General features: G+C 44.5%; 1 protein-coding gene across 1 annotated transcript; it reads right to left on the bottom strand.

The window, feature by feature from the left end:
- Window positions 1-11869: 11869 nt before the first annotated feature.
- LOC144713857 (Nop53 protein) lies at window positions 11870-15049 on the bottom strand. The gene is made up of 12 exons (XM_078588573.1): window positions 14823-15049; window positions 14133-14284; window positions 14001-14049; window positions 13900-13925; window positions 13630-13710; window positions 13443-13553; window positions 13215-13300; window positions 12732-12851; window positions 12532-12654; window positions 12242-12308; window positions 12094-12173; window positions 11870-12009 (listed from the first exon to the last, which is right to left on the bottom strand). The coding sequence occupies exons 1-12, from the start codon at window positions 14992-14994 to the stop codon at window positions 12003-12005; spliced, it is 1074 nt and encodes a 357-aa protein (XP_078444699.1). The 5' UTR covers window positions 14995-15049; the 3' UTR covers window positions 11870-12002.
- Between the last annotated feature and the right edge of the window lie 1223 nt (window positions 15050-16272).

The following is a 16272-nucleotide window of genomic DNA, read 5'->3' as shown; positions in this document are numbered from 1 at the left end:
CAGTTTTAACCCGCATAGATATTCATTTTCTTTTATCTTTGGTTCTTTAGTGGACAGTTGAGCAAACACTTGAACTCTGCTCTAAATTTGTGAACGGACCCGACTTGTTTTAACTCAAACAATTATTGATATAAACTGTCAATCAAAATTCCATATCTGTTTGAAAATGTATGCTAAAGTCTCCCCAATCTTGAAATCTATCCTCTTTTTTTGGTGTAGATAAACTATTTCAGCGCTGAATTATTGACATGTATAGAGAGCAGCTGCATTTTGTCACGATCAATCATAGGATGCATGCGAAAAAATTGTTCCACACACGTAATCCATCCTTCTGCATTTCCCTTCTTAAAAATGGCAGATCTCCATGTTTGAAATGCATGTTGTCTAACCTCATTCATGAGGAATATCTTGCGGTCCTTGTGGTGGTCTGGAAAACACTTCTCAATCAACCTCAGGAGTGTTAGGCTATTGAATAGGGTTGGGAAAAAAATGTTTTGTTCCTTCGCGAACATGCAAATGAACGAACATGAGCACGAACACGAACAGTCCAAATGGGACACCAACATGTTCGCGAAGGGTTTGCGAACAGATGAACCATTCGCGAACAGGTGGCATTCCCGAAGTAATGTTGTTTTCAATATAAATTATTACTTTTTTTCACTAAAGAGAGAAAGAGAGAGAGAGAGGGAGAACGGGGATCTCTCTCTCTCTCCCGCCCTCCTCTCCTGTCTCCCGTGTCCCAACCTCTCCCCTCCCTCCCTATCTCCCGCCCTCCCTCTTTCACTCAATCTCTCCACTCCCTCTCCCGTGCCCCCTCTCTGTCTCCCCAAACCTCTCTCCCTCCCCCCGCCCCCCTCTCCCGTGCCCTACCGTGTGTGGCTGTGCGCCCCCCCCCCTCCCTCCCCCTCCCCCTCTCTCTTCCCCCTTGCCCCCCTCTGGTCTCCCCCTCCCTCTCTCTCTCTTTCCATCCCCTCTCCCCTGCCGCCTCTCTCTCTCTCTCTCTCTCTCTCTCTCTCTCTCTCTCTCTTTCTCTCGCTCCCCACTCCCTCTCCTGTGCTTCCCTCCCCCTTGCTCCATCTCTCATTTCTTTCATCTCTCTCTCGCCCTCCACCCCCTTTCTCGTGCTCCCCTCCCCCTTGCTCCCTCTCTCATTTCTCTATATCTCTCTCTCACTCCCCAACCCCTATCCTATGCTCCCCTCCCCCTTGCTCCCTCTCTCATTTCTCTCTATCTCTCTCTCACTCCCCACCCCCTCTCTTGTGCTCCCCTCCCCCTTGCTCCCTCTCTCTCTCTATCTCTATCTCTCTGATCATACATTTTTTTACCATTTTAAAAAAGCGTAGCGTTCGTGTTTGTTCGCGAACAATCATGAACGAACCGAACACGAACACAAACCAAAATTTTCATCTGTTCGCTCATCGTCGATGAAACATGAACTTCCCATCCCTACTATTGAATGCAATTCAGATGAATATTGAGGCTTGTGATCTGCTCAATCAGTTGTTCGAGAACATTAGTCGTTCTCCTTTGAATTTCCCAATTTGACTGATCCGCCCTTGGATATTGATCCATTCCTAAAAATTGTCTGATATTAGTGGATATACTGCTGAAGAATGAGAGATGATATCGAATAGATCTCTAACCAAGAATTCAATATTATTCACCAAATAGTAACAACTCGACCAATTTAGTCAGGGGGATAGAGTTCTTGAAAGAAGGATACAGTGTGGAAAAAAACAATTCTTCCATTGCACGTGTATGAGTGGAAGAGTTGTATCATAAACCGAACTCTCAATCAATTTGATTCATGTTACCATTGTGTCAGTGCTCCTTAGACTTAAAATACCAAAGAAGTATTGTGGATGGATAGTTTTACTTTGACAATGACCTTTGACTTTGTTGTCATGGGATTTTAAATTGGCTTACTTCAGACGTATCAAGAAATTCAAAATTTTCTTGAGTAGCCATAGTGGGATTGTTCACTCTCCGCATAAGGGGAGATAATTCAAGAAAGATGATTTAATGAACTCCTTTGGCAAAGTAGTGTAATATAAGATGATGTTCTTCGATGATTTCCCAACGCATCAATACTAACAAGGAGGATCAACACGGGTTTGACAATTGACTATACTAGAACTCATCCTAGGAGCATTATAATAATGAGAGGTTATATGTACATGGTAATTGATGATGGTAAAGGATCTATGAGAGGGTTAATATACTCTATTTTGTGTGTTGGAACACGAGGTGTAGCTAGGCACCCCATTGGTTGGAAACTTAAAATATGAATTATGTTAAATTATTAATTGAGTAATTAATCTATAAATAAGGTTGCACAATAAATATTATTGGACCATATGGTTCAATAACATGGCTAAAACGTGGGGCTAGAGGGCCACTCACAAGTGGTATTTTGGATGTTGAAAGATACACTTAACATTTAGGCATACGTTTGAGGGCCACTCATATATGTGAATTGGCAATGTCTCACCTCAATCACTGCCCTTGAATATGCATTGCTGCTTCAAGATAAGACAAGTTGAGAAAAACATCATTATTAAACATGAAAAAATTGGAAAATATTTCAAAAAATATTAAATAATGGTACTATTAAAGTAGAATCACAAACATTTTAGTCTTTATCGTCCTTCACCTCAGTTTCCTCCACTTTTGAAATAGATTAGGGGAGCAAGAGATTTTGGGTTTATGGTATGGAGCATAGAAAATGATTTTCCAACCAGAGGAAGCTAATCATAAATTCAAATTGATCTCTAAACCAAATTAAACCTTGTTTGTCGCGTGTGCAACTTGTTGAACCCTTGGCTTCGCCCTTGAGAGAGTGTTGTGAAGCCGTTCAAGTATCTTGGGTGAGGTAGAAAGAGGAAAGAAAGAAAGGGGGCACCGAGAACTGGATGATATGTGTGCCTAAAATGGATGCTCTTCCTCTATTTATATTTAACTTTCTCAAAAAAATCCCATAGATAAAGTATATCCTATAAGACCATTTTAATCTTATGTGTGTGACCCTTTAAGACCATGAATCATTCTAGTTAATAACTTTAATGACTCAATAATAATTATGAGCTAGACTTATTGATTAACTATATCATTAGAGAGATCAATTATGTAATGACTGATTTAACTCAATCAAAAGGTTAAGTTTCCAGCCCGTGGGGTGACAAGCTACACCTTGTCCTCTTGAAGATGGAAAGTATCAAATGGAGTCTCTCATTGAATCTTTATGGTCATTAGTTATATTATATGTATTATCCTTCGCCCAAATGAGACTCCTCAATGACTTAAGTTATAGTTAATCGTCAAACCCTAAGCCGTCATTAAGTTAGTACTACTGCTTAACAAGAATCATTGGAGAATATTTTTTCCATTATTCTGATTACCCTGGCCAAGGATTTAACCTCATCATCTTTCTTGAGTTAATCCCTTCTGATATTGAGGGAGGATGATCTAGTACTTACAAGAGAAAACTTATATGAATCCCTTGATTAGGGTGTTCTATGTCGTAGCCAAAATATAGTTGTCCATCCGAGCGATATCTTTGGTATCTCAACCATAAGGACCACTAACAAAAGCATGACATGAATCAACCTGATTGATGTTCAGGTTTCATACTATTCAGGAATTCGTACATACCAATGCAATAAATTATTTTCCTAAAGAGCGCCCACCATTTGTCATTTGTGTCTCCACACTAAAGGCCACAAGATCAACCATACTTATTGTTTAAGTAGGATAAGATAGTGTTTTTGCATTCTGATAAATCAATGTCCATTTCGATTACCCAATTAATAGAATATTCATAATACATGGTCAAATACTAGTTATCGTTGTATTATGATATCATCATAATTCATTAGGTCATTGCATGTATTCATGGACTTCAGTATAGACATCACACATGAATACATTGAATAAATTTTTATTCCAATGAAATTAAACAAATCATGGAAGTGTGATTGTCTTGACAGCCGCATAATATTCATCAAGGGAAACACGAGCAAGGACAGGAGCAGAGAACTAAAAGGGACAATGAACCATGAGTAGGGAATCAGAGAGGGGAAGGTGGAAAAGCAAGCCAGAAGCTACAAGTGGAGAGCTAGAAGCGAGAGAGGAGCAAGAAGGGGGAGTAGAAGTGGGAAGGAGAGCTATTTTATACATACATAATATCTTTATAATATAAATAATTTTTAAGTATTGCTTAATATCGGTCTAGTTTGACCCTCATGCCACATATGAACTAGCGGTCACGGTTGAGTGCAGACTAACATGACTTAGGTCCAAAATTTCCAAATCTACTTGATCTAATATTTTAATGTGTCTTCTAAGCAGACAGGATCAAGAAAAATAACACATAATATACGTCATTTAGTTTTATAAATAATGGTATATCTTTGAAAGGAGACTCCCTGTAAAGAAAACTATTATCTGAAAGTGACAAAAGGGATCTTTAGAGAATAATATAATGCAATGAGTCTTAAAACCACATTATTGGTTATGAAAATCTGTAAAGATAACTTTAAATATATATATATATAATGAATCATCCAACAAATTATCTTCTAGTTTTCACGTGTAGCCCTCGAGAAGATATACATGATCCTTCCTTTCCTCAAATAAAGCATTCACTTCAATATTGAATGATTGTACCTCTAAAACTCCATCATCCACATTTGTCTATAGAGAATCATTTCCTTTCATTACTTTCATACGATTCTAAAAATGCCCAAGTATGCTCGCATAAATTTCATTTTCAACATCTAAAAACCGCATATGATTAACATTTTGTGGTTTGATTCAAAATTTACCACCTTCATGTGTAGATGAAATTTTCTTTCATTGCAAAGAGCCACAATTAAATCGATTATTGCTCCAAATTTGGTTTGATTTGACTAAAGGTTTCTCCAAAACTCCTACCATGTATTTTGAATGAAGGTCCTCAGAGAAACAATCCACGCTTAGACGATGCCTTGATTTATTTAAAAGAAATGATGGGCAATGTTAGAGGAGAATGATCTTTCACTATTAGTGCCTACTCCCATCAATATTTCCTGAGCTACGGACCTGATTACCGGGCAAAGAATACAAGGATTATGATATGATCCAGCGGAGGGTCTACGTTTGACGGAAGATCTGACATTGGTCTTATATGCAAGACGAGGCCCAACTCGCCCCTTCCCCTATTTAAGGGGGCCCTCGGCAAGGCAACGGGCATGGATCCACATAGTGAGTTCCCTCTCTCTCTCTCTCCTCTCTCTCATCCTCTCACTCCCTCTCTCTGACATCGCTCTCCCTCGTGGTCTGTAGGTCGACGCGCTCTCCCTCTAGTCATGCCTGCAGCTACTCCTCCGCAACCATTCTCGTTTCTCTCCTCTCTACCCCGTGAACCTCTTCTCCTATCCTCTTCTTCCTGTTCTATTATTGACATTGGAACACATTTACCATTTAATCATTTGGTTACATTTGGCTACCAATGCGCCCCGACACGGGAAAGTATCAATCAGGTATCAGAGCCAGCCCTCCCTAGCTTCTGCCCCGCCATCAAGGAGCCCATATCGGAGACCAGATCTTCCCGGGGGAGAGACAACATGATGGTGGGGTCCATCGTTGACGTTCTCCAATGTTAGTTTGCCGCGCAAATGCGACTGCTCGCTCCCCTCACGGCACAAATGCATTTGTTCATGTCAATGCACCTACAGTAGTCGGCACCACCGCCTGCGTCCTGCAGAGCCACGGGTCCCTCTGGGGAGATCGACGCAGTTCGCCCTATAACAGAGGCAGGCGATGCCAGCCGGTCATCTCCTGCCACGACATTTTGACTCGTGGCTGACTCATTGTCCGACGATGATGCACGCGAGGGCGCCATTACGGCAACACATGGAAGCCGCACCAGAGCTTGGCGGGCTGCAGGTGTAGTGCCCCCCTACCACCGTTGGGTCTTTTGACCTGTAGGGGCGATCTCGCACCCCTGGAGGGGCAAACTCTAATGGGTCGCTCGAGAGAGGAAAAGGGCTTGGTGACCTTGAGCCGGCCTTGTGGGTCAGGCACGGGGACCCTCCCCCTTATTGATGAGAGGGAGGCCCATTTCCCTACGGGTCCGTTAAGGGTTGGGGGAGGGCCGACCCAGACAGAAGAGACCGGGTCGACCCTGACCACGATGGGCCCAGTCAACAACGAGGTGGGCCCGACTCTCACCTCGACGGACTGGCCGAATTGGGTTCCTATAGGCCAACCCACGCACGGGGGGGGGGTGCCAATTGGAAGCCTGGGATCTTTGTGTAGGACGAGCGGGATCGTGTAGGCCCACTCCGGCTTGGTCTCACTTGGGACACTGACGACTCGAATGTGGGGGAGTTGGAAGGAGGGCCCGCCGGACACACTTTGTAGGCGCATCCCCCATACTCATGAGCCGACATCCTAGGCCACCAGGTTCTCCGGCTAATAGAGAAGATCACCCTTGGGCTGATGCCCCCGTTGACTACCCCATGTCCCCATGTGCTCCTGCGGCACAATCGAGCGGGTGACGTCGGGGGTGGGGGGGGGGGGGGGGTGGGTTGTTGTTGTGTGGTCACGACGGGGATGATTTTGACGCAGAGTCTATTGCTTCATGGCGTCACCCATGGCGGCAACTCTTTCCTAGGTGACTGGCCTTTTGCAAGGGTCACTAAGACAGGGGGCTCCCCTGGCTTCGGATGGTGGAGCCTCTTATCTTCTCAGAAGGAGACCTAGACTGCTGGCTTAGACGACTTGAGCAATACTTCCACTTCGTACCAACAGAAGACGTGGAATGGCCGCACATCACGTCATTGTACTTGGGCTGGAAGGCGTCGTCATGGCTATGTTATATTAAGTACCACACTAGGTTAAGAGATTGGCCAGACTTCAAGGGACAACTCAACCGTTGCTTCGCTATCAACCCCCTCGTGGCATATTGCCGCCTCATTTGTCTCCTGCAAACCTACACCGTGGATGAGTTAGTGGCCTCTTTCATGGAGCTTGTGAGCCATCTGCCCACTCTTGCCGACGAAATGGCCATGAACGCACTCCATGCCACCCTCTGCCCGCGCATGGAGCTGAGGTAAATTGTCTCTACCCAAACACCACTAACGAGCTCATTGCGTGTGCATTGTCTTTAAGGCAAAGTCAACCTTCCACGAGATGCAAGAACCCCGGGACCGACCTGCAGTGAAACCTTTTCGCGCACCAAATGGCGTGCCTCCTAGGCCTTCGGCTCCAGCACCCGGAGGCCCACACGAGTGTCGAGACAGGCCTCCTCTAGCGCGTCACCCCAACCTTACAGAAGAAGAATTCCCTCGCCGACGAGCACATGGCCTTTGCTTCCAATGCAACGAGCGCTTCACACCGGGCCATCATTGCCGCATGGACCTCCGCATCCAAATTGTTACATCTCACCCGGAGGATCCTAAAGCCCATCTGGGCAAGCTTGACGGATCGGACGCTGAGGAGGACAAACCTGTAGCAGACACACAACTCAACGCAGTGCGAGTGTGACCTTGGCCAGTCTAGGGCTCACCTCGCCCCTCGCCCTGCAAATCCAGGGGTCCATCAAGGGGTGGAAAGTAAGAGCTCTCATCAACACGGGTGCAACAACGAACTTCATTTTCTGCCATCTCACGCATCAGCTGGAGCTCCCCCTTTAGGAGTGCGTCGCCCTACCAGATTTGGTACGACAACAGCTCAGTCACACATGAGGACACCCAGGTCAGTGACACCCCAATGGTACTCCGAGGATACACTTCAGTCACCACACTATTACCGGTGGTCGATCTCAGCACTAACGTCATTCTGGGGTACCCTTAGTTGCGCACCATGGGGTGGACTCAGGTGTATTGGGATCTCTATCTCCTGAAGTTTCAGCCCAACGGTGCTTGGCACACCCTGGAGGATGATCCCGACAGAAGTTGCTCTCATGGGCACGCCACCAGACTAACCGAGCTCCATGCACACTAAACGCCATATACATCTCCCCCTCGAGTCCGGCGTTGCCCTCTCCAGCCACATCCAAAGTAAAGGCGCTCATGGAGCAACACTTCCCTCAGGTTTTCAACCACCTCGGGGGGCTTCCTCCAAGGCACTCCTTGGACCACCGGATCACCCTCCTACTTGGTACGGGTCGGATACACTCCCGTCCTTATCGCTACTCTCACTGCCAAAAGAATGAGCTGGAACGACTAGTTCGAGAGCAACTCGACGTCGGCCTCATCTGTCTTCGCACAACCCCTATTCCAGTCTGGCATTGTTGGTTCGTTAGAAGGATAATGGCTGTCAGTTTTGCATCGACTATCGTGCTTTGAACAAGATCACTGTACCCAATTGGTTTACAATTCTGGTGGTCGATGAACTGCTCGAAGTGCTATATGGTATGTCTCACTTTTCCAAGCTAGACCTCAAGTCCGGGTATCATTAAATTTGAATACACGACAACAACATTGACAAGACTGTGTTCCATACGTATTTGGGGCATTATGATAATGTGGTCATGCCGTTTGGGCTCTCCAATGCACCGACCACTTTTCAAGCATTGATGAATCTCGTTTTCAAACCGCTGCTCTGAAGGTTTGTATTGGTTTTCTTTGACAATATTTTGATCTATAGCTGACACGAAGAGAACATGTGGACCATCTCACCCAAGTCTTGCATCTTCTCGCGACCCACGCCCTCTACATCAACCAAGAAGTGCTTCTTCCTCCAAACTCAGCTCGAGTGCTTTGGGCATTGGGTTTCAGAGGCAGCCGTTGCCACTAACGGATAGAAGGTATGGGCCGTCCGAGACTGGCTGACGCCCAACACCCTACGGGGCCTCCGCGGGTTCCTCAGGCTGGCCAGTTACTATTGGCAGTTTGTGGCGGGATTTGCCTCCATTGCATGGCCACTCACTTGCCTCCTCAAGAAGGGCAGATTCAAGTGGTCAGCCGGGGCTCAAACGGCCTTCAAACAACTGAAGCACGCCCTCTCCACGGCTTCGGTCCGTCCTCATTCTACCTGACTTCACTGAATTTGTGTTTGCAACTGATGCATCGGGCATCAGAGTTGGAACATCGTTAATGCAGTACCAACGGTCTATGGCTTTATTCAGTCATGCACTCCCTCCCACCGCTCGCACTCACTACGCCTACGAGCAGGAACTCATGGCTATCGTCCTCACGGTCCGCAAGTGACACCACTATTTTCTCTTCTAGCCCTTTGTCATTTGCACAGATCAACAAAGCCTCAAGCACCTCTTAGGGCAACGGGAGGTACAAGGGGTCTACAATAGATGGCTTTCCAAGCTTTTGGGCTACCAGTTCTCTATTCAATACAAAGCAAGCTGGGTGAGTGGGGCAGTGGACGCTCTCTCTCGCCTACCACAAGATGACGCTCTTGCTCTCGGGGCCATCTCATGGTCCCATGGGGGGATCTTCCAGCGATCCGTCGTGAAGTTTCCAAGGACCCCAAGCTTTCGACCATCGTCCACAACATCAACTCAAGCCAAGCAGCCCCACCTCACTTTACCATCTCTAACGACACATTACTCTATAATGGCAGGGTGGTGCTCCCCAAGTCGTCCACTTTTATCCTGCTCATCCTCAAGGAATTTCATGCCACTAATGTAGGAAAACACAGAGGATTCCTCAAGACTTACAAGCGCATCCTGCCCCAGTTCTTTTGGCTAGGCATGAAACACGACATCAAAGACTTGTCAATGGCTGCCACGTTTGCCAGCAGAACAAGGCGTCCCATCTCGCTCCAATGGGATTTCTACAACCTCTTCCCACCCCGACACGTATCTGGGAAGATATTTCAATGGATTTTGTCGAAGGGCTTCCCAAGTCCAATGGCCTCGACACTATCTTGGTGGTGGTGGATCCACTCGGCAAGTACATGCACTTCTTGGGCCTTCGCCATCCCTTCTCCGCTAAGGAGGTAGCCGACAAATTCACCCGAGAGGTCATCAAGCTACACGGGACCACTACCATCGTCATTTTGGATCGAGGGAGTGCCTTCATGAGCTGCTTTTGGTGGGAGTTACATGCCCTCCAAGGCACCCTGCTTCACCACAGCTCTGCCTACCATCCGGAGACGGACAGGCAGACAGAGGTGGTCAACTGCAGTCTTGAAACTTACTTTGCTGTTTTGCAAGAGATCAACCGCACCACTGGAGTCATTGGTTACATTTGGCAGAATTCAACTACAACTCTTCATACCACTCGTCTATCTACGTGACTCCTATTGAGGCGGTTTACGGGAGGCCTCCTCCTACCCTCCTTTGCTAAGGGTTGCTACCCTCCCCCCTCAACGATGTCGATCGCCTCCTATGTGAACGGGACACCCACTTGGACTGCGCTAAAAATACGATGAAAGCCCACGCTGACAAACACCGCCGCCCGTGGAATATCAGGTTGCCGATATCGTTACCTCAAGATGCGGCCCTACTGCCTCCCATCGCTGGCCAAGCGGCCCTTCGAGAAGTTCTTTCCCCGCTACTTCGGACCCTACCCCATCATCAAGCACATCAGGTCAGTCGCCTACCGACTCAATCTCCCAAGGAATGCCCAAATCCATTAGGCCCTCCATGTGTCCCAAATCAAGTGGGCTGCTCCAACCAATGTGCCTCCCCAGCCGCTCCCTTCTACTCACACCGAAGATGGCACATGGCACGTCGTTCCCTCCAAGATTACCGCCTTATGTCCTTCCATGGCAGGCTACCAAGTGCTCACCCACTGGGATGGACTACTGGACTCAGAAGCCTCTTGGGAACTCGCCTCTACCCTTCACGATCAGTTTTCCTCTTTCCAGCTTGAGGACAAGCTGGTCAAGATAAGGGCGAGTATTGATTTGATCCAACGGAGGGTCTACGTTCGACAGAAGGTCCGACACGAGCCCTATATGCAAGAAGCAACCCAACTCGCCCCTAAAGGGGCCCTCGGCAGGGGCAACAGGTAGGCATCCACATAGAGATTTCCTCTCTCTCTCTCTCCCTCCCTCCCTCCCTCCCTCTCTCTCTCTCTCTCCCCCTCTCTCTCTCTCTCTCTCTCTCTCTCTCTCTCTCTCTCTCTCTCTCTCTCTCTCTCTCTCTCTCTCTCTCTCTCTCTCTCTCTCTCTCGACCTCTCACTCCCTCTCCCTGACCTCACTCTCCCTCATGGTTTGTAGGTCGATGCGCTCTCCCTCCAGTCATGCCTGCAGCTACTCCGCAACCATTCCTGTTTCTCTCCTCTCTACCCCGGGAACCTTTTCTATTATCCTCTTCCTCCTGCTCTGTTATTGACATTGGAATGCGTTCACCATTTAATTGTTTGGTTATATTTGGCTATCGATACACCCCTACACGGGAACATATCAGATTATATAAAGATCATTGGATGGAAAGGACTAAAGAAAATCAGGAAGATAAATTTAGCTCCATATGTAGGGGATGTGTTAATTAAGATAATTTTGCACAACTCAAATATGATCTACCTCATTACATCAGATTACCATTTTATCAGAATTCAAGGTTAAGACTTGTCTCTTTTCCACCTAATAACTCCCTCTGTCCAGAAATTTCCACAGACGGAGTTTTGAAAACTCCTTGGCTGTATGTTCTTGTTTTTGTACTTCTAACATAAATGTCTTAAACAATTCTTTGGCTCTGGCAACTTCTGAACCATAAATGGACGAGCATTCAAGGTTATTTTCCACATTTAAGAAGGCAGAATGAGTGTAATTTTTTCAAGATCAAGGGAAATATGTGGCTTTCGTTGTTTTGTTTGTTACAAACAATTCCATAAGACACAGACTAAATTAGAGAACAAAATATACTAACCTAGAGAACAGTTAATCAAGATCGTCGGCTCTAAAACTAACAAACATAAAGAATGAAACCGATGAATGCCTTAAACTAGAAATCGTGCATAAATCATAGCGAGGTAGCACAAATCATCCATACTTTGTAGTTACTGGAGACAAAGCACTCTCTAACTCTCACGAAGATGTTGTCAACAGAGCGTCAGTTCCTGCACATGAATCATGAACAACGTTGCCATGAACAGATGATAAATGAATGGCCCCCGAAAAAAAAAATTCAGTCTAAAATAAACCTTGAAAATCCAGCCCTTGGCACCACTAGGCCTCGTTTCTCAAGGCTCTTGAATCGGTCCCTTGCGAGATTATAGCATCCCTGCATAGATGGCAAACATCTTCTATAAATAATTTGAAGTTCCAGATATTTAAAATAATTTTAAATACCTTGAGCTTCCGCAATGACCCAGAGATGTCCTCTGACAGCTGAACCTGCATTGGAGCAGGTTGGAATCTGCAATAGAAAGGGGAGATACAGCAGAGTCAATGATGCATTCTCAACTAAAGTATATTACCTAATTTCTTTGTGGAAGAAAAAACCAGGGAGATCACACAAAATTGGTGTCCTGCCCGATGTGTTCATTAAGTAGACACGACTATTATATGATCAAGGATTATTTGATAAAACGATTGAAAATTAAATAATAGAATAAAAAATCAAGTAATTGTGCAATTACTTGTGCTTTCCCAGGCGAGTTGGGAGAGATCTGAGCCTCTCACGCTTAGCAGTGACCCGTCTGATATGTCTTCTGCGCTTCTCTTCATCTTCTTGTGCAATTTCTTTTACGATGCCCGGTAAGCTATCATAAAAAAGCGATTAACTCATAACATAAGATTGATCGTCATGATATTGATAAAGAAAGGTCAGAATATCAACCTATCGATTTCCTTTGACACAAGGGCACGCTTCTTGGCCTCTGCTTCTGCTCTCAATTGCAGTTTTCTCCTTGATCTCCGGTTCAGTTCGGTTCGGGTGACTCGCTTAGTCTTGGCCGTTCTGCCAAAGGCATGTACCAGTGAGAAAAGGCTCTATCCATAAGAATAAATCATTTGAGAAAACACGATGAAAAGTATTTTTAAAATACGGAAGACAAAATATGGAGTTCTTCAACCAGAAGAGAACCTAAAATTTAGACGTAAACAAACAAGGGAAGATAATGGAGAACTACATTCGGTCCATATTTTTTCTTGAAAATTTTCAAGCGTCCTTTTAGAATTGTGAATAAATGGGTAATCCATTTCCTAGAGTCAATTGGGTATCCACTCACCAAACGTTATCATCGATTATCAGTAAAAGTCAATCACGTCACCAAACATATTTTCTCTAAATAACGAAGACTCGGGTGTAAAGAATCCGGACCTGACTAAAGCATCGCCACCATCAACATTGCCTTCAGCTTCATCCTCTGGGTCATCCTCCCCATCAGATGCATCCAGAAAATATTTCTAAAAAGGAAACCACACAGTCAATTTTCTGCCAGAAGGCTGATCCAAAGTCAGATTAAAGATAATTTAATTTTCAAAATCCGATTTTTTAAAACGAATTTACTGTCCGAATATTTGGACCTATTAATTGAGCAAGACTTACTTCGTCCTCGTCAACCGCTTCCCCGTAAACCGTAAGTGGTACCGGTTGCGGTCCTAACTCAACTTGGTAGATTTTCTTCATCTCCACAGCAACAGCTTCTGCTAAAGCATCCTATAATTAGACGAACAACATGAATGAATATTCGTGATTAAAAAAGAGTTTTCTCGGAGATGAAGGGAACTAATACCTGATGAGCTTCGAAAGAGGGATTGAAAGAGCATCCAGGAGGTTCTACTTCAACTGCAGGGATGAGTGAAGCTCCTGATTTCTGCAAAGTGCATCGCTCTTCAATTTTCAGAAAAATCAGGCCAGTCTATCACCGGTTCGAGAATCAACGTACAACCACAACGGAATTCCTTAAAAAAATCTATACAATAGACCGAGCCCTAAAAATAGAAAAACTCCTTAAAAATAACAAGAAGACGGGAGTTATTTTAGTTAAGTTTCTAGGTTTTACCTTCTTTGCTTGCTTGTTCTCTTTCTCTGCAGTATCAGAGATACAAAGGTCATCTAAAGAATGTGAAATCTCCCAAAAAACAGCTAGGAAAGATGGAATACCTTCTTCACTCCATAAGTCAGTCAGTCCGAAAGCAGAGTTATACCCTTCCTGTAAGGAAATGAACGCACACTCGATAAGATTAACCAAACAAGATATCATGCTCAAAGAATTGCCACAGATTAAAGCCGCACCTTCCGCGAACCCGAAATTGGCAATATTTTTTTCTCACGCTTCTTTAACTTTGACGACGGCACTGGCTGCACAAATGGATTACCTAGCAAAATACTTTCATACCGGAGGACTTTCTCCCTGTTCTTTTCAATTTTTTTTTTGATTGGAATATCTGAAACCAAAAAATGGTAACGAGACCATAAATGACGGCCATAAGATCGTGTAAGGCCCCAAAATATGTAAAAACGAAAAGCAAAAAAGATAGAAACTGTCAAATGTCGTCTACTGAGACTTTCGTGCAAAATCTTTCTTTTTCAAGAGAAAAGAAACGAAGATTTCTATGCTCACTGACTGACCAACTAATTAAACGTATTTCCAGCTTATAAGATAGCGCTGATCGGCTAACTGGACCAAGTTCGACATCGGAACTAATTCCGGGTAAATTCAGTTAATTCATAGATGAGCCTTTTCAAAGACAAAGATTTGATAGGCGAGAAAAACCAGGCAGACGCTTCCACAGCATTTACAGGTTATATCGCCGAAAATTCAACCATCACCCTCGGAAACTCACGCGAACACGTGATGGAATGTAAGCATGCAACCAACAAATTGCAATTCCAATCACATCACGGAGAGTAAACCCAGAAAAACAATAATCCATCGAATTTCAACGAGAATGAAACTCAACGCGGAAAAATTAAAATGAATACCTTTCGATGCCTTATCGTGGTAAAAGAGGGACTCGCTGGGGACGGAGGCGAGGTTGCCGCCGCTGCGGGCATCCTTGGTGGCCTTCTCGAAGTACTCTTCGATGTCGTCTGTAGATATGTTCGCTCTCCACGCCTTCTTCCCCTTCCGCGACGTCTTCGCCTTCTTCCCCATCGTCCCCGCAGCGCTCGCAGAGAGGCACAACTACGCACTCTTCTCTGCCTCAACGCCAAAAACGAAGCTCAATTAGGGCGAAACAACCAGTCGAACGGGACGTGACGGGACGAGACGGATTGAACGGGACGAACCCCATGTTTAAAGTCCCCAGCCACTTATAGTGAGGCTCTATGACGGATGACGATTTGTTACTTACAGACTCAGTTATCCGTCTTGAATGACTACCTGCCTTCTGTTCTGCTACATGTTGTCTCCTTTCTGGTGCAGGTGATTTACTCTAGGTTTTCAACTGTCTTTCGTCTGTCCAATCCGTTTAGTCACTTACTGACGGATGACTGACTGGAACGTTGTTCCTTCCCATCGTATTTCGTCTTCCTTCCCCAAGCCTACCATAAATTATAAACTAAGTAAATTATTATGAGATCATTATGTCAAGATCACTAGTCTTTAAGCATGTGTTTATAAAATGTTACTTCAAAGTATGTTCGAGAAGGACATCAAAATATGTTCATAGAATGGCACACTATGGTCCCACCTTTATGATGAGTATAGTTAATTTTAGATTACATAACCATTAATGCAAATATATTATGGACATATAGTATGATCTCTTTCGCAGAAATATTTTTCAATGAAGTGATTCATATTATTTATTGAAATGTATATTATACATAACCATTTATCATGTTGATGATTGTACTTGAGGCACCACAAACATAACGTGGATAAACTTTTGTATTTTGACTATGTCATACAAGTTTCTAATCATGAGATTCTAAACTATCTTAGCTCAGTACTTATACATTGACAAAGGTAATTGAGTGGTCAAGATGATATTGTTCGTCCTTGATATAAAAGGAAAAATCTCAACGAACACAAAGCGATGATCGCCTTGGTTAAGGTAGTGTAATAGCAGAAATTAATTCTCCAATGATTTCTTAAACCATCTCTCTATAAACAAGGATGATGAATTCGGGTTTGAATGTTGACTATAATCTAAGTCAACTTATAAACATCAAGCAAATGAGTGATGATGGTAGATGGAAATTGATGAGGGTAAAGGCTCCATGAGAGAGTTAATATACTCCTTTATATCTTATGGAGCACAAGGAGTAGCCTAGACCCACACGAGCAAGAAACTTCACTTATTGATTTGATTAAATCAATCCATGAGTAATTAATCTACATACTGGTATATGTATCTCATTAATTAGGTTAGCCAATAAAGATTATTGGGACATTAGAGTTATTAACTATATTGAGAAAAGGACCTAG

The sequence above is a fragment of the Wolffia australiana genome, chromosome 16 (assembly GCF_029677425.1).
Source record: "Wolffia australiana isolate 7733 chromosome 16, ASM2967742v1".
NCBI lineage: Eukaryota > Viridiplantae > Streptophyta > Magnoliopsida > Alismatales > Araceae > Wolffia > Wolffia australiana.
This window is presented reverse-complemented; position numbering and strand designations above follow the sequence as displayed.